This window comes from Mustelus asterias, unplaced genomic scaffold (assembly GCF_964213995.1).
Source record: "Mustelus asterias unplaced genomic scaffold, sMusAst1.hap1.1 HAP1_SCAFFOLD_261, whole genome shotgun sequence".
Taxonomy (NCBI): Eukaryota; Metazoa; Chordata; class Chondrichthyes; order Carcharhiniformes; family Triakidae; genus Mustelus; species Mustelus asterias.
This window is the reverse complement of record NW_027590227.1, coordinates 337,508-364,037: the sequence shown is the minus strand read 5'-3', so window position 1 is coordinate 364,037 and position 26,530 is coordinate 337,508. Positions and strand designations below refer to the sequence as shown.

The window sequence follows — 26,530 nt, the reverse complement described above, 5'->3', positions numbered from 1 at the left end:
CTGTAGTGAATTCCACACATTCACCACCCAGGGGGCAGCATGGTGGCACAGTGGTTAGCACTGCTGCCTCACAGCGCCAGAACCCGGCTTCGATTCCCGGCTTAGCTGACTGTGCGGAGTCTGCATGTTCTCCCCGTGTCTGCGTGAGTTTCCTCTGGGTGCTCCGGTTTCTTCCCACAGTCCAAAGCTGTGCTGGTTAGGTGGATCGACTGTGCTAAATTACCCCTTAGTGTCAGGGGGACCAGCAGGGTAAATGTGTGGGGTTACGGGGATAGGACCTGGGTGGGATTGTGGTCGGTACAGACGCGATGGGCCAAATGGCCTCCTTCTGCGCTGTAGGATTCTATGATTCTTTGGGTGAAGAAATTTCTCCTCACCTCAGTTCTAAAAGGTTTATCCCTTATCCTCAGACTATGACCCCTAGTTCTGGACTCCCCCACCATCGGGAACATTCTTTCTGAATCTACCCTGTCTAATCCTGTTTGAATTTTATAAGTTTCTATGAGATCCCCTCACACTCTTCTAAACTCCAGTGAATATAATCCTCACCGAATTAGTCTCTCCTCATATGACAGACCTGCCATCCCAGGAATCAGCCTGGTAAACCTTCGCTGCGCTCCCTCTACGGCAAGGACATCCTTCCTCAGACAAGGACACCAAAACTGCACACAATACTCCAGGTGTGGCCTCACCAACACCCTGTACAATTGCAGCAAAACATCCCTATCCCTAAACTCGAATCCTCTCGCTATGAAGGCCAACATACCATTTGCCTTCTTCACTGCCTGCTGTACCTGCACGCTTACTCTCAGCGACTGATGCACGAGGACTCCAAGGTCTCGCTGAGTAACCACCTTTTTCAATTTACACCCATTCAAATAATAATCTGTCTCCCTATTATTGCTACCAAAGTGGAAAACCTCACATTTATCCACATTATGCTGCATCTGCCATGCAGATACCCACACACTCAGCCTGTCCAAATCACACTGAAGCATCTCTGCATCCTCCTCACAGCTCACCCTCCCACCCAACTTTGTATCATCTGCAAATTTGGGGATAATACATTCAGTTCCCTCTTCCAAATCATTAATATATAATGTGAACAGTTGGGGTCCGAGCACAGATCCCTGCGGAACCCCACTAGTCACTGACTGCCAATCAGAAAAAGACCCATTTATGCCAACTCTTTGCTTCCTATCTGCTAACCAGCTTTCTAACCGTCTCAAGACATTACCTGCAATCCCATGTGCTTTAACTTTACATTGTAGTCTGTTGTGTGAGACCTTGTCGAAAGCCTTCTGAAAGTCTAAATCAACCACATCCACTGGTTCTCCTCGGTCAACTCTACTGGTTACATCCTCAAAGACTTCCAATAGATTCGTCAAGCATGATTTCCCTTCTGTAAATCCATGCTGACTTTGTCTGATTATACCACTGCCTTCCAAATGCCGAGTTATGAAATCCTTGATAATGGATTCTAGCAACTTCCCCAGTACTGTTAGGCTCACTGGTTGATAAGAGTCATAGAGGTTTACAGCATGGAAACAGGCCCTTTGGCCCAACTTGTCCATGCCGCCCTTTTTTTTTTAGAACCCCGAAGCTAATTCCAATTGCCCGCATTTGGCCCATATCCCTCTATACCCATCGTACCCATGTAACTATCTAAATGCTTTTTCAAAGATAAAATTGTACCCGCCTCTACTACTACCTCTGGCAGCTTGTTCCAGACACTCACCACCCTGTGTGTGAAAAAATTGCCCCTCTGGACACTTTTGTATCCCTCCCCTCTCACCTTAAACCTATGCCCTCTAGTTTTAGACTCCTCTACCTTTGGGAGACTCCCCTATCTTTGGGAGATTCCCCTACCTTTGGGAGACTCCCCTACCTATAGTTCCCTGTTTTCTCTCTACATCCCTTTTTGAACAGCGGGCTTACATTACCTACCCTCCAATCTGTAGGAACCAGTCCAGAGTTCAAGGAATTTTGGAAAATAACCACCAATGGATCTACTATTTCCAGGGCCACTTTCTTAAGTACTCTGGGATGAAGATTATCAGGACCAATCCCATCAATTTCCCCAAAAGCATTTCTCTACTGATGCTGATTTCCTTCAGCTCCTCACTAAAACGTGTTTCTCTCAGAAGTTCTGGTACATTCTTCATGTTTTCCTTTGTGAAGACTGAAGCAAAGTACAAATTTAATTCCTCAGCCATTTCTTTATTCCCCGTTATGAATTTTCCCGTTTCTGATTGTAAGGGGCCTACATTCATTTTTACATTCAATCTTTTTCTCTCATGGGTACTTTGTTTCGGTATTTACCAAGGAGAAGGACATGATGGATGTTAAGGTCAGGGATGGGTGTGTGAATGCTCTAGAGAATGTCAATATATCGAAGGAGGAAGCGTTGGGTATCTTAAATTGCATTAAGGTAGACAAGTCCCTGGGGCCAGATGGGATCGATTACAGGTTACTGCGGGAGGCAAGGGAAGAAATAGCTGGGGCCTTAACAGATATCTTCACATCCTCTTTGACCACAGGCGAGGTTCCAGAGGACTGGAGAGTAGCCAATGTCGTTCCCTTGTTTAAGAAAGAAAGCAGGGATAATCCAGAGAATTATAGGCTGGTGAGCCTGACGTCAGTGGTGGGGAAGCTTTTGGAGAAGATACTGAGGGACAGGATATGTGCACATTTGGAGGAAAATGGACTAGTTAGTGACAGGCAGCATGGTTTTGTTCGGGGAAGGTCATGTCTCACCAACTTGATTGGGTTTTTTGAAGCAGTGACAAAGAAAATTGATAAGGGAAGGGCTGTGAATGTAGTTTGTATGGATTTTAGTCAGGTGTCTGACAAGGTCCCACATAGTAAGAAGTTTAACAACACCAGGTTAAAGTCCAACAGGTTTATTTGGTAGCAAAAGCCACACAAGCTTTCGAGGCTCTGAGCCCCAACCGGGATATTGGGTTTATGTCACACTATTTCACATAAATATTTCTGCTTTTTTCCTCCTGAGTCTTTATCATGCGATCCTAGAATCAGAATTTATGTCACACTATTTGTAACTCCCACAGTTGCGTGGACCTGCAGAGTTTCACTGGCTGTCTTGTCTGGAGACAATACACATCTTTTTAGCCTGTCTTGATGCTCTCTCCACTCCCATTGTTTTGTTTCTTAAAGACTGGATTAGTTGTAAGTATTCGCATTCCAACCATTATTCATGTAAATTGAGTCTGTGTCTTATAAGTTCTGTTTGTGAACAGAATTCCCACTCACCTGAAGAAGGGGCTCAGAGCCTCGAAAGCTTGTGTGGCTTTTGCTACCAAATAAACCTGTTGGACTTTAACCTGGTGTTGTTAAACTTCTTACTGTGTTTACCCCAGTCCAACGCCGGCATCTCCACATCATGACTACCAAAGGTCCCACATGGCAGACTGGTACAAAAACTAAAATCACATGGGATTGGGGATGGGCTGACTAGATGGATACAGGACTGACTTGGTCATATCCCACCCACCTGACGAAGGAACAGCCAGTTCTGAAAGCAAGTGGCGTTTGCTACAAATAAACCTGTTGGACTTTAACCTGGTGTTGTGAGACTTCTTACTTGATCATAGAAGACAGAGAGTAGCGGTGGAAGGGTGCTTTTCAGAATGGAGATGTGTAGCTAGTGGTGTTCCACAGGGAGCAGTGCCGGGACCTCTGTTGTTTGTCGTATATATAAATGATCTGGAGGAAAACGTGGGTGGTCTGATCAGTAAGTTTGCGGCTGACACAAAGATTGGTGGAGTTGCTGATAGTGCCGAGGATTGTCAGAGGATACAACAGGATATGGATCGATTGGAGACTTGGGCACAGGAATGGCAGATGGAGTTTAATCCGGACAAATGTGAGGTGATGCAAGTTGGAGGATCAAATTTAGGTGTGAATTATACTGCAACTGGCAGAACCCTTCGGAACATTAACATACAGAGGGATCTGGGCGGCAGGTCCACAGTTCCCTAAAAGTGGCAACACAGGTGGCCAAGGTGATTAAGAAGGCATATGACATACTTACCTTCATCAGCCCGGGCATTGAGTACAAGAGTTGGGGAATCATGTTGCAGCTATATAAAACCCTGGTTAGGCCGCATTTGAAGCATTGCATGCAGTTCTGGTCACCACTCTACCAGGAGGACATGGAAGCTTTGGAGAGAGTGCAGAGAAGGTTCACCAGGATGCTGCCAGGTCTCGAGGGTGTTGGCTATGAGGAGAGGTTGGATAAACTAGGATTGTTTTCACTGGAAAGACGGAGGCTGAAGGGTGATCTGATAGAGGATCTACAAAATTATCAGAGGCATAGACAGGGTGGATAGCCAGAGGCTTTTCCCCAGGGTGGAAGTGTCAATTACAAGGCACAGGTTCAAGGTGAGAGGGGAAAAGTTTAAGGGAGATGTACAGGGGAAGCTTTTCACGCAGAGAGTGGTGGGTGCCTGGAATGCGCTGCCAGAGGTGGTGGTGGAAGCAGGAACATTAGCAACATTTAAGATGCAGCTGGATGGGTCCATGAATAGGGAGGGAATAAAGGGTTATGGTCCGAGTAAGGGCAGGTGTTTTTTTTTTAGTATAGTTAGGGCATCATGATCGGCACAGGCTTGGACGGCCGAAGGGCCTGTTCTTGTGCTGGACTTTTCATTGTTCTTTGACACCACCTCCACAAATATCCTCAACACCGGTGCCCTGCAAGGCTGTGTCCTCAGCTCTTTGCTATACTTCTTATACACCTATAACTGTTATTTGTCATTTATATTAATGATTTGGATGAGAATATAGGAGGCATGGTTAGTAAGTTTGCAGATGACACCAGGATTGGTGGCATAGTGGACAGTGAAGAAAGTTATCTCCAATTGCAGTGGGATCTTGATCAATTGGGCCAGTGGGCTGACGAATGGCAGATGGAGTTTAATTTAGACAAATGCGAGATAATGCATTTTGGTAGATTGAACCAGGGCAGGACTTACTCAGTTAACGGTAGGGTGTTGGGGACAGTTACAGAACAAAGAGATCTAGGGGTACATGTTCATAACTCCTTGAAAGTGGAGTCACAGGTGGACAGAGTGGTGAAAAAGGCATTCGGCATGCTTGGTTTCATCGGTCAGAACATTGAATACAGGTGTTGGGACGTCTTGTTGAAGTTGTACAAGACATTGGTAAGGCCACACTTGGAATACTGTGTACAGTTCTGGTCACCCTATTATAGAAAGGATATTATTAAACTAGAAAGAGTGCAGAAAAGATTTACTAGGATGCTATCGGGACTTGATGGTTTGAGTTATAAGGAGAGGCTGAATAGACTGGGACTTTTTTCTCTGGAGCGTAGGAGGCTGAGGGGTGACTTGAAAGAAGTCTATAAAATAATGAGGGGCACAGACAAGGTAGATAGTCAATATCTTTTCCCAAAGGGAGGGGAGTCTAAAACTAGAGGGCATAGGTTTAAGGTGAGAGGGGAGAGATACAAAAGAGACCAGAGGGGCAATTTTATCACACACAGGCTGGTCAGTGTCTGGAACAAGCTGCCAGAGGTAGGAGAGGCGGGTACAATTTTATATTTTAAAAAGCATTTAGATAGTTACAAAGAACAAAAGAACAAAGAACAATACAGCACAGGAACAGGCCCTTCGGCCCTCCAAGCCCGCGCCGCTCCCCGGTCCAGGATTGAATCCTGAATCCAGGATCCCCGCCCAATTTTCCAGCCTATCTACATCCTAATATCCTATCCACCGAGCTGTCCCTCACAGCTACGATGCTTTGTTCATCACAACCTATTAACTCACCCCCACCCCCCCATTCCAGACCATGTGATCTCCAGGGAGAGGCGAAAACCCAGAGTGAAAACCCCAGGGCCAATATGGGGAAAAAAAATCTGGGAAATTCCTCTCCGACCCCCTGAGGCGATCGAAACGAGTCCAGGAGATCACACTGGCCCTGATCAGAAAATGCTTCCCAACCCTATTCATTTCCACTTCTGCTTTACGAACACCATCTGAATTCCCTGCCCCTGAGACAGGTTCCCAACTATCCGCAGTCTCGCTCTGTACTGGCACCAGCAAGATGATCATAGAATGAAGCCTTGAAACGAGAAACAAAGAACAATTAGCCCGCGCCGCTCCCCGGTCCAAACTAGACCACTCTTTTGTATCCCTCCATTCCCACTCCTTTCATACAGCTGTCTAGATAAGTCTTAAACGTTCCCAGTGTGTCCGCCTCCACCACCTTGCCCGGCAACACATTCCAGGCCCCCACGACCCTCTGTGTAAAATATGTCCTTTTATGTTAAAATATGTTACATGGGTACAATGGGTATAGAGGGATATGGGCCAAATGCAGGCAATTGGGATTAGCTTAGGAGTTTTATTAAAAAAAGGGAGGCATGGACAAGTTGGGCCAAAGGGCCTGTTTCTATGCTGTAAACCTCTATGACTCTATGACTGCGGCCAAATTCGCCTCCAACTCCATTTTCAAGTTTGCTGATGACACCACTATAGTGGGTTGGATCTCAAACAATGACGAGACTGGATACTGGCAATAGAGTTTCTGCTGAGCTGGTGTGGTGACAATATCAGTAAAATGAAGGAGAAAGTCATCAACTTCAGGAAGTGTAGTGGAGGACATGCCCCTGTCTATATCAATGGTGATGAAGTGGAGATGGTTGAGAGTATAGTAAGGGGCTGAGGACACAGACTTGTGAGGAACTGGTGTTTAGGATAATCTGGAGGAGGTATCATTCAATTTCAAGTTTTTAGGTATCCAGATCACCAACAATCTAACCTGGTCCCCCCATGATGACACGATAGTTAAGAAAGTCCACCAACACCTCTACTTTCTCAGAAGGCTAAGGAAATTCAACTCTCACCAGTTTTCACAGATGCACCATAGAAAGCATTCTTTCCAGATATATCAAAGCTTGGTATGGCTCCTGTTCTGACCAAGAACGCAAGAAACTACAAAGGGTTGTGAACGTAGCTTCGTCTACACTTTCCACTGCGACTTTACTTCCTACTGCCTCGGAAAAGCAGCCAACACAATAAAGGACCCCTCACACCCCGAACATACTCTCTTCCACCATCTTCTGTCTAGAAAAAGATACAGAAGTCTGAGATCACGCACCAATCGAACAGCTTCTTCCCTGCTGCCACCAGACTTTTGAATGGTCCTATAATACATTAAGCTGATCTTTCCCTTCACCCTATCTGAACTGCAACACTATAGAACATAGAACATTACAGCACAGTACAGGCCCTTCGGCCCTCGATGTTGCGCCGACCACTGAAACCAATCTAAAGCCCATCTAACCTACACTATTCCAATATCATCCATATGTTTATCCAATGACCATTTAAATGCCCTTAATGTTGGCGAGTCCATTACTGCTGCAGGCAGGGCATTCCACGCCCTTACTACTCTCTGAGTAAAGAACCTACCTCTGACATCTGTCCTATATCTCTCACCCCTCAATTTAAAGCTATGTCCCCTCGTGCTAGCTATCACCATCCGAGGAAAAAGGCTCTCACTATCCACCCTATCTAATCCTCTGATCATCTTGTATGCCTCTATTAAGTCACCTCTTAACCTTCTTCTCTCTAATGAAAACAACCTCAAGTCCCTCAGCCTTTCTTCATAAGACCTTCCCACCATACCAGGCAACATCCTGGTAAATCTCCAATGCTTCCACATCCTTCCTATAATACGGCGACCAGAACTGCATGCAATACTCCAAATGCGGCCGCACCAGAGTTTTGTACAGCTGCAGCATGACCTCCTGGCTCCGAAACTCAATCCCTCTACCAATAAAAGCGAACACACCGTACGCCTTCTTAACAACCCTATCAACCTGGGTGCCAACTTTCAGGGATCTATGCACATGGACACCCAGATCCCTCTGTTCATCCACACTACCAAGTATCTTACCATTAGCCCAGTACTCTGTATTCCTGTTACTCCTTCCAAAGTGAATCACTTCAGACTTTTCCGCATTAAACTCCATTTGCCACCTCTCAGCCCAGCTCTGCATCTCACAGTTATATCTTTAATTTCAATTTACCTCGTCCAGGTCCAGCTTCACCCGATTGAAATTGCACCCCCACCCACCTCTCAATTAATTATTCCTACTCTGGATCATTCCTTGCCCCTTTCCACAGTCAACCTGAACTGTATGTTATGATCCAAAAACAGAAATGCTGGAAAATTTCAGTTGAGTCGAGATGACCCTTCATCAGAGCTGACAAACATTGGTTCTATTCTCTCCCCACAGATGCTGTCAGACCTTCTGAGATTTTCCAGCATTTTGTTTTTGTTTCAGATTCCAGCATCTACAGTATTTTGCTTTAATCTTATGTTATGATCACTGTTCTCTAAATGCTCCCCTCCTGACACTTGATCCATTTGTCTCCAATCATTCCCCAGAACCGAATTTCAGCAGTTCCTCCTTCCTCGCAGAACCACAAACATAAGAACACAGACCAGAAACTATTCCACCTCTCTGCACTTGGCATGACTTACAAGAGAGGCTGGGAATCCCTTTGAAACAATCTTGGCATCTATCGTGGAAATGGGTTTTGATACTTCTTAAAACATGAACACTGTTTCCAATTCCACACCCTGTGACATAACAGGGCAGGGGTTTGCCCCAGGAAGGATTGCCCCAGGGGAGAGTACACGTAAAGGCTGTCCCCTCACCCTCAGGAAACCGCGGGCAAACACTGTCCCCTGGCCCTTGGGACAGCACCAATAAGGAATGTCGCCATTCCCCCTTGATCATGACCTCACACATTGAAAGAAACCCAGATACAACGGTGAGTTATTTTAAAATTTTTAATGACATTTCTTTGCCGGGAGAGAAACCACCAGAAACAAAAATGCCACATACAGGATGTGGGAAAGAATGCCAAACGTGTGTCCCACACTAACTAATCTAACCTCTTATGTAACATGTAAATATATCCATTTATATTAAATATAGAAATTGCCAGCCAAACAGCTGTCAATCCCAGTACCTCACAACCTGACCATGTTTAACAGTGACATCCTTTCCGTACTCCCTCTGACACTCCCACCATTCACCAAGCCTGCAGTCGGCTCGCTCTCACAGTATGTTCAACTGTCAAGGGAGCTTGTCCGTGCGTCAGTGCTGAGGGAGTGCCGCACTGTCAGAGGGTCAGTACTGAGGGAGTGCCGCACTGTCAGAGGGTCAGTACTGAGGGAGTGCTGCACTGTCAGAGGGTCAGTACTGAGGGAGTGCCGCACTGTCAGAGGGTCAGTACTGAGGGAGTGCCGCACTGTCAGGGTCAGTACTGAGGGAGTGCCGCACTGTCAGAGGGTCAGTGCTGAGGGAGTGCCGCACTGTCAGAGGGTCAGTACTGAGGGAGTGTCGCACTGTCAGAGGGTCAGTGCTGAGGGAGTGCCGCACTGTCAGAGGGTCAGTGCTGAGGGAGCGCCGCACGTCAGAGGGTCAGTGCTGAGGGAGTGCTGCACTGTCAGAGGGTCAGTACTGAGGGAGTGCCGCACTGTCAGAGGGTCAGTACTGAGGGAGTGCCCAACTGTCAGAGGGTCAGTGCTGAGGGAGCGCCGCACGTCAGAGGGTCAGTGCTGAGGGAGTGCCCAACTGTCAGAGGGTCAGTACTGAGGGAGTGCCGCACTGTCAGAGGGTCAGTACTGAGGGAGTGCCGCACTGTCAGAGGGTCAGTCCTGAGGGAGTGCCGCACTGTCAGAGGGTCAGTACTGAGGGAGTGCTGCACTGTCAGAGGGTCAGTATTGAGGGAGTGCTGCACTGTCAGATGGTCAGTACTGAGGGAGTGCCGCACTGTCAGAGGGTCAGTACTGAGGGAGTGCTGCACTGTCAGAGGGTCAGTACTGAGGGAGTGTCGCACTGTCAGAGGGTCAGTAACGAGGGAGTGTCGCACTGTCAGAAGGTAAATAACGAGGGAGCACTGCATTGTCAGAGGGATGATACTGAGGGAGCACCACACTGTTGGAGCTGTCATTTTTCAGAGGAATCTTTAGTCCAATTTTGTCTTCAGTGGGAGTTGAAGGTTCCACAAAGGGAAACAAGTCAAGGAGTGAGTTCCCCTAGTTGAGCTGCAGTCAATAATTCTCTCACACCTGACACCACCTAAACAATTGCCTTCTTGCCAATGTACCATAAATTAACCCAATGATGTGAAGAGATTTGAGACTGTCTGACTGGATAGGTACAGCACGGGGTTAGATACAGAGTAAAGCTCCCTCTCCACTGTCCCCATCAAACACTCCCAGGACAGGGACAGCACGGGGTTAGATACAGAGTAAAGCTCCCTCTACACTGTCCCCATCAAACACTCCCAGGACAGGGACAGCACGGGGTTAGATACAGAGTAAAGCTCCCTCCATCTTCCTGTCTGTAGTTCTTCCCAATCAGGTCCATCACAGATCAGACTCAAACCTTCCCCAGTTTGTTCCCCACCCCCACAATTCTCCCCTGGTCTTTGCACAGGAGCACTGGCGCCAACGCTGGATTCCAGGGATGAGGGTCCATAGTCTTTGTGCTGGACAGATGTCTGGCCAATTCATCCCCAGCTTTGCCTTGTCCATTCCCGGCTCGGAGAGATGGTCAAGGCACACTCCCGGTCTCACCGGGTTGCTGCTGAGTCCAGAGTAATCGACGCTGCACCATCCATCAACGGGCAGCCTTGAGGTGGGAGTACTGGTGGCGCCGGAGGTTGTCCAGTCGGTTGTAACTGCGGGCGCACACATCGCAGCGGTAAGGCTTGTTTCCGGTGTGGATGGTCTGGTGAGCCCTTAGCGCCGAGTGAAGCGCAAATGTCTTCTGGCAGATCGAGCACCGGTAGGGTTTCTCACGGGAGGAAGGGGCAGGGGGCTCCTGCCCATGAACCAGGTGTCGGTGAGCCTGCAGGGCAGCAGGATCCGCCAGGAGCTCGCCGCATGCCTGGCACTCACAGCCTGGGAGCCCCTGCTCGCTCGGGGCGAGCTCCTCAAAGTCCTGCTCGCGCTTGAAGGGAGCACGCTGCCAAGCGTGCAGGAGCTGGTGAGCATGCAGCGAGGACAGACCATCAAAGTTTGCCTGGCACTGCCCACACTCGTACCGCCTCGGGGATTCAGGCTCAGTGGCGTGGGTGAGCTGGTGTTCCGTCAGGGAAGAGGAATCCTCGAAGGTTTGGTCGCAGAGGTCACAGCGGAATGGCTTCTCCCAGGTGTGGAGCAGCTGGTGCTGGCCCAGTGAGGTCAGATTGTCGAAGGTCTCCTGGCACTGCCCACATTTGTACTGGGCGGGGGACTCAGACTCCAGAACGTGGGTGAGCTGGTGTTCTGTCAGGGAAGACAGGTTGTCGAAGCTCTCCTGGCATTGCCCACATTTATACTGGGCGGGGGATTCAGGCTCAGTGACGTGGGTGAGCTGGTGTTCCGTCAGGGAAGAGGAATCCTCAAAGCTTTGGTCGCAGAGGTCACAGCGGAATGGCTTCTCCCAGGTGTGGAGGAGCTGGTGCGTCTGCAGGGAGAAAGCATCACTCAGGTTCTCCCCACACACGTCACACTCGAACGGCCGGCTTGGCTGCACAGAGAGGGCGGCAGGGAGGCTCCCGGGAGCTTCCCGGACCCCGAGGCCTGGATGGGGGGAGGAGGAGGAGGAGGAAGGCGGGGAGGCATCAACCACTGGGGGCTCTTCAACTGACCACTTGAAGGGTTGGCTGCACCTGTGCTCAGTCAGCGAGGCGGCGCTGCCAAAGGTCTCGCCACAAGCCTCACACTTGTAACCACCCCGGGCGCCATGCCCAGCCCGGTGAGCTCGTAGTGATGCAGAGGAGATGAAGCTGTCACCACAGACGGTACAGCGGAATGGCCGGTCGCCCAGGTGCACCCGCTGGTGCCGGCGCAGGTTGTCGAGCCGGTTGTAGCTCTTGGGACAGACGTCACATTTGAAACAGCGCTCCCGGGGGCGGCTAGAGAGGCGTGCCCCTCGAGGAATGGGGGGCGGCAGAGGCTGATTGAGCCGGTTGCTACCCACCGCCCAGCGGAAGGTGCGTCTATCCCCTGGGCTGGGGCAGCGGTGCTTCCTCAGAGAAATGGCCTGGCTGAACCCTTTGCCACACAGCAGGCATCGGAAGGGCTTGGCCCCTATGTTCCTGCAGTGATGGGAGGACAGAGCCAAGGGGCTCTCAAAGCTTTGGCCACATCCACTGCACTTGAAGCTTCGCTCGACATGCATCACCCGGTGAGCTTCGAGTGAGGATGAATCGTTGAAGATCTCTCCACACACACCGCACTGGTAGGAGGGTTCAGTGTGGATGGGTTTATGAGTTTCCAGTGAAGATGAATCGTTGAAGATCTCTCCACACACACCGCACTGGTAGGAGGGTTCAGAGTGGATGGGTTTATGAGTTTCCAGTGAAGATGAATCGTTGAAGATCTCTCCACACACACCGCACTGGTAGGAGGGTTCAGAGTGGATGGGTTTATGAGCTTCGAGTGAGGATGAATCGTTGAAGATCTCTCCACACACACCGCACTGGTAGGAGGGTTCAGAGTGGATGGGTTTATGAGCTTCGAGTGAGGATGAATCGTTGAAGATCTCTCCACACACACCGCACTGGTAGGAGGGTTCAGTGTGGATAGTGCAGTGTTCTTGGAGGGCAGCCCTGCTGTTGAAGATCTCTCCGCACTCCAGGCACTCACATGATCTCTCCAGGTGGTGGGGCCGATGAGCTTGGAGGTCACGTGCATCCGCAAAGGCCTGGCCACACACCTCGCACTCAAACCGCGTGGCCACGTGAATGACCTGGTCAGGTGGGGAGGGAGGCAGCGGCTCGGCAGTGGTGGCAGCACCAGAATCCTCTTCCCCGTCACCCCTACTCTCTGGAGGCTGTGCCGCCCCAGGGCACTGGTGCTCAGCCAGGGAGGTTGGCCGGGCAAAAGTCTCGCCGCAGCCCTGGCACTTATAGCTGTGGCCAGCCCGGTGAGCACGCAGCAGAGCTGAGGAGATGAAGCTGTCGCCACAGACGGTACAGCGGAATGGCCGGTCGCCCAGGTGCACCCGCTGGTGCCGACGCAGGTTGTCAAGCCGGTTGTAGCTCTTAGGGCAGGCGTGGCAGCAATAAGACTTCTGGCCAGTGTGGATCGCCTGGTGCGCACGGAGAGAGGTTGCTTTGGTGAAGCTCCGGCCACACACGGTGCAGCCAAACGGCCGCTCACCAGTGTGGACATAGCTGTGCACCAGGAGATCGGACGATTGTTTGAAAGACTTGCCGCAGACATTACATCGGTGGACCGGTCTCTTGGCGTGAATCAGCCGGTGCTTCTGGAGGGCAGATGGTGCGGTAAAGCTCATTCCACAGACATTGCAGTCGTAGGAGGTCTCAACATGGGTCAGTTGGTGCGTCTGGAGGCCCGACGGATCGGGGAAGAGCTCTCCGCACACATCACATCGATACGCAGTCTCGGCATGGGTCAGTCCATGTGTCTCAAGTGCAGAAAGCTCAGAAAAACTGTCTCCACAGACATCACATCGATACGCAGTCTCGGCATGCGTTAGCCGGTGTTCCTGAAACGCAGACGGATCGGGAAAGAGCTCCTCACAGACGTCACATCGATACGCGGTCTTGGCATGTGTTAGCCGGTGTTCCTGAAATGCAGACGGATCGGGAAAGAGTTCCTCACAGACGTCACATCGATACGCAGTCTCGGCATGCGTTAGCCGGTGTTCCCGAAACGCAGACGGATCGGGAAAGAGCTCCTCACAGATGTCACATCGATACGCGGTCTCGGCATGCGTTAGTCTGTGTTCCTGAAACGCAGACGGATCGGGAAAGAGTTCCTCACAGACATCACATCGATACGCAGTCTCGGCATGCGTTAGCCGGTGTTCCTGAAACGCAGACGGATCAGGAAAGAGTTCCTCACAGACGTCACATCGATACGCAGTCTCGGCATGTGTTAGTCTGTGTTCCTGAAACGCAGACGGATCAGGAAAGAGTTCCTCACAGACGTCACATCGATACGCGGTCTCGGCATGCGTTAGTCTGTGTTCCTGAAACGCAGACGGATTGGGAAAGAGTTCCTCACAGACGTCACATCGATACGCGGTCTCGGCATGCGTTAGCCGGTGTTCCTGAAACGCAGACGGATCGGGAAAGAGTTCTTCACAGATGTCACATCGATACGCAGTCTCGGCATGCGTTAGCCGGTGTTCCTGAAACGCAGACGGATCAGGAAAGAGTTCCTCACAGATGTCACATCGATACGCGGTCTCGGAATGTGTTAGTCGGTGCGTCTGAAGCGCCGAGGGCTCCTTGAATGTTTCCCCACAGACATCACACCGAAACCGCGTCTGGACATGAATGACTGGGTCTGTCTGCAGTGAAAGCGAGTCATCCCCTGCTTTGCTGGGTGTTGCCCAGCTTCCGGCCTGGTGCCCGGGCTCAGCCCCGGTGGGCAGTGGCTTCTTGGCCTTCCTCCGGCCCCTGGTCTCCCACCTCAAGTCAGTGGGGGCTCCCTGGTGACTGCGCTGGTGCCTCCGGAGGTTATCGAGCCGGTTGTAGCTGCTGCCGCATGTCTGGCAGCAGTATGGTTTGTCGCCAGTGTGGATGGACTGGTGAGCCAGCAGAGAGGAGGACATGCCGAAGCCCTTCTGGCAAACAGGACACTTGAAGGGCTTCTCACCGGTGTGGCTGGCCTGGTGTGCCAGGAAGGTGGAGAAGAGATTGAAGGATTTTTGGCAGAGAAGGCAGCGCAGTGCCTTGCGAGCCCGGGTGTGGCTGCGCTGGTGCCGTTTGAGGTTCTCTGAGCGGTTGTAGCTCTTGCCGCACTCACCACAGCGGTAGGGCCGCTCCCCAGTATGCAGGCACTGGTGCAGTGCCAGCTTGGCTGAGCGGGTGAAGCCACGGCCACAGACACTGCACTTGAACGGCTTTTCACTGGAGTGGACGCGCTGGTGGGCCAGCAGGCAGGAGGAGTCGGTGAAACCCTTGCCACAGACGGGGCACTTGAATGGTCGCTCGATCAGATGGGTGCGCTGGTGCCTTCGTAGGTTGTCCAACCGGTTATAGGAGCGTCCGCAGCTGTCACATTTGAAAGGCTTGTCTCCCGTATGGATGCACTGGTGAATCATCAGCTTCCCTGACTGAGCGAATCGCTTCCCGCAAACTTCACATCTGTATTGGCAACACAAAGAGAGAGAGATTAGTGCCAAATAATGACCATCTCCAACACTGCTCTTTAACTGCAGACGCACATGGATCTGGGAGTCCAAGTGCATTTGTTTTTTTGTGGGCGTCACAGGTTGGGCCAGCATTCACGGCCCATTCCTGAGGGTGTTTAAGAGTAGAACACATTGCTGTGGGTTGAGAATCAGGAGTAGGCCAGACCAGATACAGACATTAATGAACCAGATGGGTTTTTACAATCGACAACAGTTCCATGGTCATTATTATACTTTTAATTCCAGATTTGTACTGAATTCAAATGTCACTGTCTGCCGTGGTGGAATTTGAACCCAGGTACCCAGAGCGTTGCCCTGGGTCTCTAGATTACTAATCTTGCTAGATTAGTAACTTGCTGATGACACCAAGATTGGTGGAGTAGTGGATGAGGTGGAGGGCTGTTGTAGACTGCAAAGAGACATAGATAGGATGCAAAGCTGGGCTGAAAAATGGCAGATGGAGTTTAACCCTGATAAATGTGAGGTGATTCATTTTGGTAGGACAAATTTAAATGTGGATTACAGGGTCAAAGGTAAGGTTCTGAAGACTGTGGAGGAACAGAGAGATCTTGGGGTCCATATCCACAGATCTCTAAAGGTTGCCACTCAAGTGGATAGAGCTGTGAAGAAGGCCTATAGTGTGTTAGCTTTTATTAACAGGGGGTTGGAGTTTAAGAGCCGTGGGATTATGCTGCAACTGTACAGGACCTTGGTGAGACCGCATTTGGAATATTGCGTGCAGTTCTGGTCACCTCACTATAAGAAGGATGTGGAAGCGCTGGAGAGAGTGCAGAGGAGATTTACCAGGATGCTGCATGGTTTGGAGGGTAGGTCTTATGAGGAAAGGTTGAGGGAGCTAGGGCTGTTCTCTCTGGAGCGGAGGAGACTGAGGGGAGACTTAATAGAAGTGTATAAAATGATGAAGGGGATGGATAGAGTGAACGTTCAAAGACTATTTCCTCGGGTGGATGGAGCTATTACAAGGGGGCATAACTATAGGGTTCGTGGTGGGAGATACAGGAAGGATATCAGAGGTAGGTTCTTTACGCAGAGAGTGGTTGGGGGGTGGAATGGACTGCCTGCAGTGATAGTGGAGTCAGACACTTTAGGAACATTTAAGCGGTTATTGGATAGGCACATGGAGCACACCAGGATGATAGGGAGTGGGATAGCTTGATCTTGGTTTCAGATAAAGCTCGGCACAACCTCGTGGGCCGAAGGGCCTGTTCTGTGCTGTACTGTTCTATGTTCTATGTTCAATGACAACAGCACTATGCTGGATTTTTATGAAGATGTAACGAGTGCGGTTGACAGAGGGGAACCAGTGGATGTGGTGTTTTTGGATTTCCAGAAGGCGTTCGATAAGGTGCCTCACAAAAGGTTGCTGCAGAAGATTAGGGTACACGGAGTTGGGGGTAAAGTGTTAGCGTGGATTGAGGATTGGCTATCTAACAGGAAGCAGAGAGTCGGAATAAATGGGTGCTTTTCTGGTTGGCAGTTGATGACTAGTGACGTGCCGCAGGGATCGGTGCTGGGGCCTCAACTATTTACCATATACATAAACGATCTGGAGGAGGGGACCGAGTGTAGGGTAACAAAGTTTGCGGATGACACAAAGATGAGTGGGAAAGCGAATTGCGTGGAGGATGTGGAAAGTCTGCAGAGAGATTTGGATAGGCTAAGTGAGTGGGCGAGGATCTGGCAGATGGAGTATAACGTTGACAAGTGTGAGGTTATCCACTTTGGAAGGAATAATAGTAAAATGGACTACTATTTAAATGGTGAAAAATTACAACATGCTACTGTGCAGAGGGACCTGGGGGTCCTTGGGCATGAATCGCAAAAACTCAGTTTGCAGGTGCAGCAGGTGATCAAGAAGGCAAATGGAATGTTGGCCTTTATCGCGAGAGGTATAAAAGCAGGGAGGTCTTGCTGCAATTGTACAAGGTACTGGTGAGGCCGCAACTCGAGTAGTGTGTGCAATTTTGGTCCCCTTGTTTGCGAAAGGATATAGTGGCCTTGGAGGGAGTACAGAGAAGGTTCACCAGGTTGATACCAGAGATGAGGGGGTTAGCTTATGAGTAGATTGGGCCTGTACTCGTTGGAGTTTAGAAGGCTGAGGGGAGATCTCATAGAGACATATAGAGACATATAAGATAATGAAGGGGCTCAACAGGGTAGAGGCAGAGAGATTCTTTCCACTTAGAAAGGAAACAAGAACTAGAGGACACAGCCTCAAAATAAGGGGGAGTCAGTTTAGAACAGAGTTGAGGAGGAACTTCTTCTCTCAGAGGGTAGTGAATCTCTGGAATTCTCTGCCCATTGAAGCAGTGGAGGCTACCTCGTTAAATATGTTTAAGTCACAGGTAGATAGATTTCTGATCAATAAGGGAATTAAGGGTTATGGGGATCAGGCGGGTAAGTGGAACTAAACCACTATCAGATCAGCCATGATCTTATTGAATGGCGGGGCAGGCTCGAGGGGCTAGATGGCCTACTCCTGCTCCTATTTCTTATGTTCTTATGCCACTGCTTTCCCTTTTGAATCACAAAAGGCTACAGCTTCAGTAAGTAACTAGGAAATCTAATAGAACATTATTGTTTGTGAGGGGAATTGATTACATACGAACTAGAAGCAGGAGGAGACCATTCGGCCCTCTGAGCCTGCTCCTCCATTCATTCTGATCATGGCTGATCATCAAATTCAATATCCTGATTCCCCCTTCCCCCCATATCCCTCGATCCCTTTAGCCCCAAGAGCAATATCTAATTTCTTCTTGAAATCTCACAACGTTTTGGCCTCAACTACTTTCTGTGGGAGTGAATTCCACACATTCACCACCCTCTGGGTAAAGAAATTTCGCCTCACCTCAATCCTAAAAGGTTTACCCCTTATCCTCAAACTATGACCCCTAGTTCTGGACTCCCCCACCATTGGGAACATTCTTTCTCAATCTTCCCTGTCTAACCTGTTAGAATTTTATAAGTTTCTATGAGATCCCCTCTCACTCTTCTAAACGCCAGTGAATATAATCCTAACCGTTTTAGTCTCTCCTCACATGACAGATCTGCCATCCCAGGAATCAGCCTGGTAAACCTTTGCTGTACTCCCACTATAGCAAGGACATCCTTCCTCAGATAAGGACACCAAAACTGCACACAATACTCCAGGTGTGGCCTCACCAATGCCCTGTACAATTGCAGCAAAACATCCCGATTCCTGCACTCAAATCCTCTCGCTATGAAGGCCAACATACCATTTGCCTTCTTCACTGCCTGCTGTACCTGCGCGCTTACTCTCAGCGACTGATGCACGAGGACTCCAAGGTCTCGCTGAAAATCCATCCCTCTCAATTTACACCCATTCAAGTAGTAATCTGTCTTCCTATTATTGCTACCAAAGTGGATAACCTCACATTTATCCACATTATACTGCATCTGCCATGCAGATACCCACACACTCAGCCTGTCCAAATCATGCTGAAGCATCTCTGCATCCTCCTCACAGCTCACCCTCCCACCCAACTTTCTAATATCTGCAAATTTGGAGATAATACATTCAGTTCCCTCTTCCAAATCATTAATATATAATGTGAACAGTTGGGGTCCCAGCACAGATCCCTGCGGAACCCCACTAGTTACTGACTGCCAATCAGAGAAAGACCCCTTTATGCCAACTCTTTGCTTCCTATCTGCTAACCAGCTTTCTATCCATCTCAAGACATTACCTGCAATCCCATGTGCTTTAACTTTACATTGCAGTCTTTTGTGTGAGACCTTGTCGAAAGCCTTCTGAAAGTCTAAATCAACCACACCCACTGGTTCTCCTCGGTCAACTCTACTAGTTACATCCTCAAAAAATTCCAATAGATTCGTCAGGCATGATTTCCCTTCTGTAAATCCATGCTGACTTTGTCTGATTATACCACTGCCTTCCAAATGCCGAGTTATGGAATCCTTGATAATGGATTCTAGCAACTTCCCCAGTCCCGACGTTAGGCTCACTGGTCTGTAGTTCCCTGTTTTCTCTCTACATCCCTTTTTGAATAGCGGACTTACATTACCTACCCTCCAATCTGTAGGAACCAGTCCAGAGTGCAAAGAATTTTGGAAAATAACCACCAATGGATCTACTATTTCCAGGGCCACTTCCATAAGTACTCTGGGATGAAGATTATCAGGATCTGGAGATTTATCCAACTTCAATCCCATCAATTTCCCCAACACCATTTCTCTACTAATGCTGATTTCCTTCAGCTCCTTTCTAAAACTTGTTTCTCTCAGAACGTCTGGTACATTATTCATGCCTGCCTTTGTGAAGACTGAAGCAAAGTACAAATTTAATTCCTCAAACATTTCTTTATTCCCCGTTATGAATTCTCCCGTTTCTGACTGTAAGGGGCCTACATTCATTTTTGTCAATATTTGTCTCTTTACATACCTACAGAAACTTTTACAGTCAGGTTTTATGTTCCCCACGAGCTTACTTTCATAGTCTATCTTCCCCTTCTGAATCAATCCCTTGGTCCTCCTTTGCTGAATTTTAAACTGCTCCCAATCCTCAGGCCTATTGCTTTTTCTTGCCAGTGCGTTTGCTTCTTTCTTGAATCTGATACAATCTCTAATTTCCCTTGTAAGCCATGGTTCAGCCACAATTCCTTTGCCACTCTTGCACCCTCTGAAGTTCACCTCCAGTGGTTAGCACTGCTGCCTCACAGTGCCAGGGACCCAGGTTTGATTCCCGGCTTGGGTCACTGTCTGTGTGGAGTTTGCACGTTCTCCCCACATCTGCATGGGTTTCTTGGGTTTCGTCCTGCAGTCCAAAGCTGTGTGGAATAGCTGGATTGGCCATGCTAAATTGGTCATTAGAGTCACGGGGACTAGCTCGGGTAAATGCATTGGGTTATGGGGAAAGGGTCTGGGTGGGATTATGGTTGGTGCAAACTCAATGGGCCGAATGGCCTCCTTCTGCGCTGTTGGGATTCTATGATTCTAACCTATTTCTTTTTAAATGGCTGCCATTGACTATCCACTGTCTTTTCTTTCAATAATGCTTCCCAGTCTGTCATGGCCAATTCACGCCTCATACCACCATAGTTCCCTTTATTGAGATTCAGGACCCTGGTCTCAGAATGAACTCCATCACCATCCACCTTGACAAAGAATTCTACCATATTCCTGGTCTCGGGTCACTGTCTGTGCGGAGTTTGCACGTTCTCCCCGTGTCTGCGTGGGTTTCCTCCGGGCGCTCCGGTTTCCTCCCACAGTCCAAAGATGTGCAGGTTAGGTGCATTGGCTATGCTATATTAACCCTAGTGTCAGGGGGATTAGCAGGGTAAATGTGTGGGATAACAGGAACAGGGCCTGGGTGGGATTGTGGTCGGTGCAGGCTTGATTTGACGAATGGCCTCCTTCTGCACTGTAGGGAGTCTATGATTATGGTCACTCGTCCCCAAGGGTTCAAGTTACAAAAGTGGGGAGGTTATGCTTCAGTTGTACAGGGCTTTGGGGAGACCACATCGGGAATATTGTGTACAGTATTAGCCTCCTTATTTAAGGAAAGATGTCAATCTTCAGCTTCGTGGGCTGAAGGGCCTGTTCTGTGCTGTACTGTTCTATGTTCTATTTTGGAAGAAGGTTTACCAGACTAATACCAGGAATGGGCAGGTTGTCTTGTGAGGAAGGATTGGAGAGGCTGGGTTTCTATCCGCTGGAATTTGGAAGACTAAGAGGCGACTCGATCAAAACCTTTCAGATCCTGAGGGGTATTGACAGGGTGGACATGGAGAAGATGTTTCTTCTTCTGGGAAAATCTAGAGCTAGGGGGTCACTGTTTAAAAATAAGGAATCATCCATTTCAGACGGAGATGAGAATTGTTTTCTCTGAGAGGGTAGAACCTCTGGAACACTCTTCTTCAAAAGGCAGTGGGAGCAGAGTCTTTGAATATTTCTAAGGTGGAGCGAGATAGCATCTTGATTAATGAAGGGGGTGAAAGGGTATGGGGGTGAAAGGTTATCTGGGGTCGGTAGGAATGTGGGGTTGAGGTTATAGTCAGATCAGTCATGATCTTATTGAATGGGGGGGGGGGCAGGCTGGAGGGGCCGAGTGGTCTACTCCTGTTCAGAATTCATACATTTGCAAGGTGAAAGATTAGGGTTTTACCGCGGCTGTACAGTGCCTTGGTGAAACCACACCTGAAGTATAAAAGACAGGAAGTCTCACCACAACCGTACGGGGCATTGGTGTTTCCACAGCTGGAGTGCTGTGCAGAGTTTTGGTCTCCTTACCGAGGGTGGGATACACTCGCATTGGAGGCAGTTCAGAGAAAGTTGACTGGGCTGATTCCTGGGGTGAAGGGAACGTGTCTAACGGAGAAATGTTTGAGCAGGTTGCGGCCTGTACCCCATTGGAGTTTAGAAGAATGAGAAGTGATCTTATTGAAACATATCATATCCTGTGGATGGGAGGGTGCTCGACAGGGTGGGTGCTGAGAGGGGGTGGGTGCTCGACAGGGTGGGTGCGGAGAGGCTGTTTCCCTCCCTCAACAGCAGCTTCTCTCACTTTCCCCATCTCCCTTGATGTCTTTACTATCTGTAAATCGAGCCATCTCAGTCTTTAATGTCCTCAAAGACTGAGCTTTAAGCTCTTTGTGACAGAGAATTCCAAAGAGCCACCATCCTCAGAGCAAAGAAATTGCTCCTCATCTCAGTCCCAAATGAACTACCCCTTGCGCTGAGACTGTGTCCCCCTCTGGTTCCATCCTCCCTGTATCTACCCTGCTGAGCCATCGAAGAATTTTGTATTCTTCAGTGAGATCACTCTTCTTTCTTCTAAACTGTAGAGAACCCAGGCCCAGTCTGTTCCAACTCTCCTCATGGGACAATATACTGCCATCCCAGCAGTCAGTCTGGTGAACCTCTGCTGCACTGCCTCTGGAGCACTTTCCTTTCTTAGGGAAGGAGACAAACTGCAGACAATAGTCTAGGCGTGGTTTCACCAAGGCTCTGTACAGCAAGACATCCTGTCTTCAAATCCTCTTCGATGAAGGCCAACAGATTATTTGCCTTCTTAATTGCTTGCTGGACCTGCACGTTAGCTTTCAGTGACTAATGAACCAGGGCACCCAGGTTGGAAATCAACACTTTCCCAGAAAGATCCGTATCGAGAAACAGCATGGACAGCTTGAAATTGTTAAGATAGAATAAAGTGATCGAGAAATGATGTAAAATTAATCTTCTCCAGATAAATAATGTAGAATGAATCTTGCCCAGGTGAATAATGTCGAATTTCTATTCCTGACTCTCCCAGGACAGGACAGCCTCACTCTGTAACCACACTCCAATAAATACATCAATGAAACTGCACCCACTCTCCTCACTGTCTCCAAACACAGCAGATTCTACCCAGTACCTCCCGCACACACTTCATCAGTGTTTGGGACACACACTAACACTGACACTCACACCAATACTGAGGGAGTGCCGCACTGTCAGAGGGTCAGTACTGAGGGTGTGCCGCACTGTCCGAAGGTCAGTACTGAGGGAGTGCCGCACTGTCAGAGGGTCAGTGCTGAGGGAGTGCCGCACTGTCAGAGGGTCAGTACTGAGGGAGTGTCGCACTGTCAGAGGGTCAGTGCTGAGGGAGTGCTGCACTGTCAGAGGGTCAGTACTGAGGGAGTGCCGCACTGTCAGGGGTCAGTATTGAGGGAGTGTCGCACTGTCAGAGGGTCAGTACTGAGGGAGTGCCGCACTGTCAGAGGGTCAGTACTGAGGGAGTGCCGCACTGTCAGAGGGTCAGTACTGAGGGAGTGCCGCACTGTCAGAGGGTCAGTACTGAGGGAGTGCCGCACTGTCAGAGGGTCAGTATTGAGGGAGTGTCGCACTGTCAGAGGGTCAGTACTGAGGGAGTGCCGCACTGTCAGAGGGTCAGTACTGAGGGAGTGCCGCACTGTCAGAGGGTCAGTGCTGAGGGAGTGCCGCACTGTCAGAGGGTCAGTGCTGAGGGAGTGCCGCACTGTCAGAGGGCCAGTGCTGAGGGAGTGCTGCACTGTCAGAGGGTCAGTACTGAGGGAGTGCCGCACTGTCAGAGGGTCAGTACTGAGGGAGTGCCGCACTGTCAGAGGGTCAGTACTGAGGGAGTGCCGCACTGTCAGAGGGTCAGTACTGAGGGAGTGCCGCACTGTCAGAGGGTCAGTGCTGAGGGAGTGCCGCACTGTCAGAGGGTCAGTACTGAGGGAGTGCCGCACTGTCAGAGGGTCAGTGCTGAGGGAGTGCCGCACTGTCAGAGGGTCAGTACTGAGGGAGTGCCGCACTGTCAGAGGGTCAGTACTGAGGGAGTGCCGCACTGTCAGAGGGTCAGTGCTGAGGGAGTGCCGCACTGTCAGAGGGTCAGTACTGAGGGAGTGCTGCACTGTCAGAGGGTCAGTACTGAGTGAGTGCCGCACTGTCAGAGGGTCAGTGCTGAGGGAGTGCCGCACTGTCAGAGGGTCAGTGCTGAGGGAGTGCCGCACTGTCAGAGGGTCAGTGCTGAGGGAGTGCCGCACTGTCAGAGGGTCAGTACTGAGGGAGTGCCGCACTGTCAGAGGGTCAGTACTGAGGGAGTGCCGCACTGTCAGAGGGTCAGTACTGAGGGAGTGCCGCACTGTCAGAGGGTCAGTACTGAGGGAGTGCCGCACTGTCAGAGGGTCAGTGCTGAGGGAGTGCCGCACTGTCAGAGGGTCAGTACTGAGGGAGTGCCGCACTGTCAGAGGGTCAGTGCTGAGAGTGCCGCACTGTCAGAGGGTCAGTACTGAGGGAGTGCCGCACTGTCAGAGGGTCAGTACTGAGGGGGTGCCGCACTGTCAGAGGGTCAGTACTGAGGGAGTGCCGCACTGTCAGAGGGTCAGTACTGAGGGAGTGCCGCACTGTCAGAGGGTCAGTGCTGAGAGAGTGCCGCACTGTCAGAGGGTCAGTACTGAGGCAGTGCCGCACTGTCAGAGGGTCAGTACTGAGGGAGTGCCGCACTGTCAGAGGGTCAGTACTGAGGGAGTGCCGCACTGTCAGAGGGTCAGTACTGAGGGAGTGCCGCACTGTCAGAGGGTCAGTACTGAGGGAGTGCCGCACTGTCAGAGGGTCAGTACTGAGGGAATTTCTTTATTTATTTACAATTGCCTCTAATTGTCTCCTGTGGTTTACTTTGGCTTGGCTGAGGTGGCACTCGGTAATGGAGCAAGAGTGGACATCTTTAGGAAAACAGGGGTGTTATTTGGTGGATGCAATAAGAAGTAATAATTACAATGGAACAACCCAATTTATAATGGAAATTAGTGCTATGTTGAATCAGCTACAGAACAGCACTGTAAAATATTGACTTTTGAAAAGTTGGTATACTGTGCCCAGAAGGCAGAGTACAGACAGTACAGACCTCTTGCCTTTTTTAAAGAGTCGAGGACTGTGTCCTAAATTAGACTCCTCCATTGTATACTGCTTGATAAACCCTCCTTTCAGGGTGAATATCTCTGAATATCTTCAAAATGTAAAGTCAATCAATTCACAACCATTTTCTGAGTTTTGTGTTCTGCCTTGCGATATCCTCAGTGGTGAAGTCTAAATAAATAGACTTTAATAAGACTGGAGTTAACTTGCATCAATAAATCTGTGGTCGTGGCTTGCATTGTGTCAATAAATATTCCAGCAGGGGTTACATTCTATTATCAATAATAAGGAAAGAGGACACCTAAACACTGTGGGTACATTCTTAGAAGTTCAATGGAGAAAGTCTTACACACATAAAGAAATAAGGCGGCTGGCGTGAATTTTGTTGCAAATAGAAGTGTTTACAGTGGGAGATGGTGGTTAGCACTGCTGCCTCACAGCGCCAGGGACCCGGGTTCCATTCCCAACTTGGGTCACTGTCTGTGTGAAGTTTGCACGTTCTCCCTGTGTCTGCGTGGGTTTCCTCCGGGTGCTCTGGTTTCCTCCCGTGCTGGGTTAGGGTGCATTGGCCATGCTAAATTCTCCCTCAGTGTTACCCGAACAGGCGCTGGAGTGTGGCAACTGGGGGATTTTCACAGTAACTTTATTGCAGTGTTAATGTAAGCCTACTTGTGACACTAAAAAAAACTAATTCCCACCTAATTTCATGTCATTGGCAAACTTGGAAATATAACTTTTGGTCCCCACATCCAAATCACTGATATAGTTTCTGAATAGCTGGGACCCTGAGCACTGATTATTGCAGTAACCCTGCAAGTCATCGCCTGTCAGCCTGAGATTGATCTGTTTATTCCTTCCATCTGTTTTTTATCTATTAACCAAGCCTCAATCCATGCTAGTGTATTACCCAAATCGCATGTGCTCTACCTCCGGTGTGGGAGCTTATCAAAAACTTTCTGCAAATCCAAAAACACCACATCTACTGGTTCTTCCTTATCTATTCTGCTCGTTACATCCACAAAAAGCTCCAACAGGTTTTTCAAACATGGTTTCCCTTTCATAAGCCCATGTTGATTGCCTAATCAGATCACTATTTTCTAAGTGTCTAGATATCACTTATGTGGGATCCTTTGCATAGTTTACTTCAGTTAAAAGACTTCATTTGAAGGTATTTATGCCTGTGTAACTAACCATGCTCAGCTTTAAAACTAACTTGACCACATTTTAAACTCAGCTGGGAATTCTAGGGTGAGCTTAGACATCGACTGCATTTGAAAATACCACGTTAGCAGAAACAACCAAAGTTTTCACAGCCACACAGCTGCCAATTGTTTATGTAAGTTAGAACATAGAACATTACAGCACAGAACAGGCCCCTCGGCCCACGATGTTGTGCCGACCTTCATCTGAAACCAAGATCAAGCTATCCCACTCCCTACCATCCTGGTGTGCTCCATGTGCCTATCCAATAACCGCTTAAATGTTCCTAAAGTGTCTGACTCCACTATCACTGCAGGCAGTCCATTCCACACCCCAACCACTCTCTGCGTGAAGAACCTACCTCTGATATCCTTCCTATATCTCCCACCATGAACCCTATAGTTATGCCCCCTTGTAATAGCTCCATCCACCCGAGGAAATAGTCTTTGAACGTTCACTCTATCTATCCCCTTCATCATTTTATAAACCTCTATTAAGTCTCCCCTCAATCTCCTCCGCTCCAGAGAGAACAGCCCCAGCTCCCTCAACCTTTCCTCATAAGACCGACACTCCAAACCAGGCAGCATCCTGGTAAATCTCCTCTGCACTCTTTCCAGCGCTTCCACATCCTTCTTATAGTGAGGTGACCAGAACTGCACGCAATATTCCAAATGCGGTCTCACCAAGGTCCTG

The 26,530-nt window shown here is 49.3% G+C and overlaps 1 protein-coding gene across 5 annotated transcripts in view; it reads right to left on the bottom strand.

The window, feature by feature from the left end:
• Positions 1–8,846: 8,846 nt before the first annotated feature.
• The window catches only part of LOC144485991 (uncharacterized), a 54,175-nt gene continuing 36,491 nt past the window's right edge, over positions 8,847–26,530 (bottom strand). For all 5 annotated transcript variants that reach the window (XM_078204091.1, XM_078204092.1, XM_078204093.1 and 2 more), the window contains one exon: positions 8,847–15,176. In XM_078204091.1, the coding sequence (XP_078060217.1) occupies positions 10,688–15,176 (4,489 nt within the window). In that variant the 3' untranslated portion in view covers positions 8,847–10,687. The remainder of the gene's footprint in view (positions 15,177–26,530) is intronic.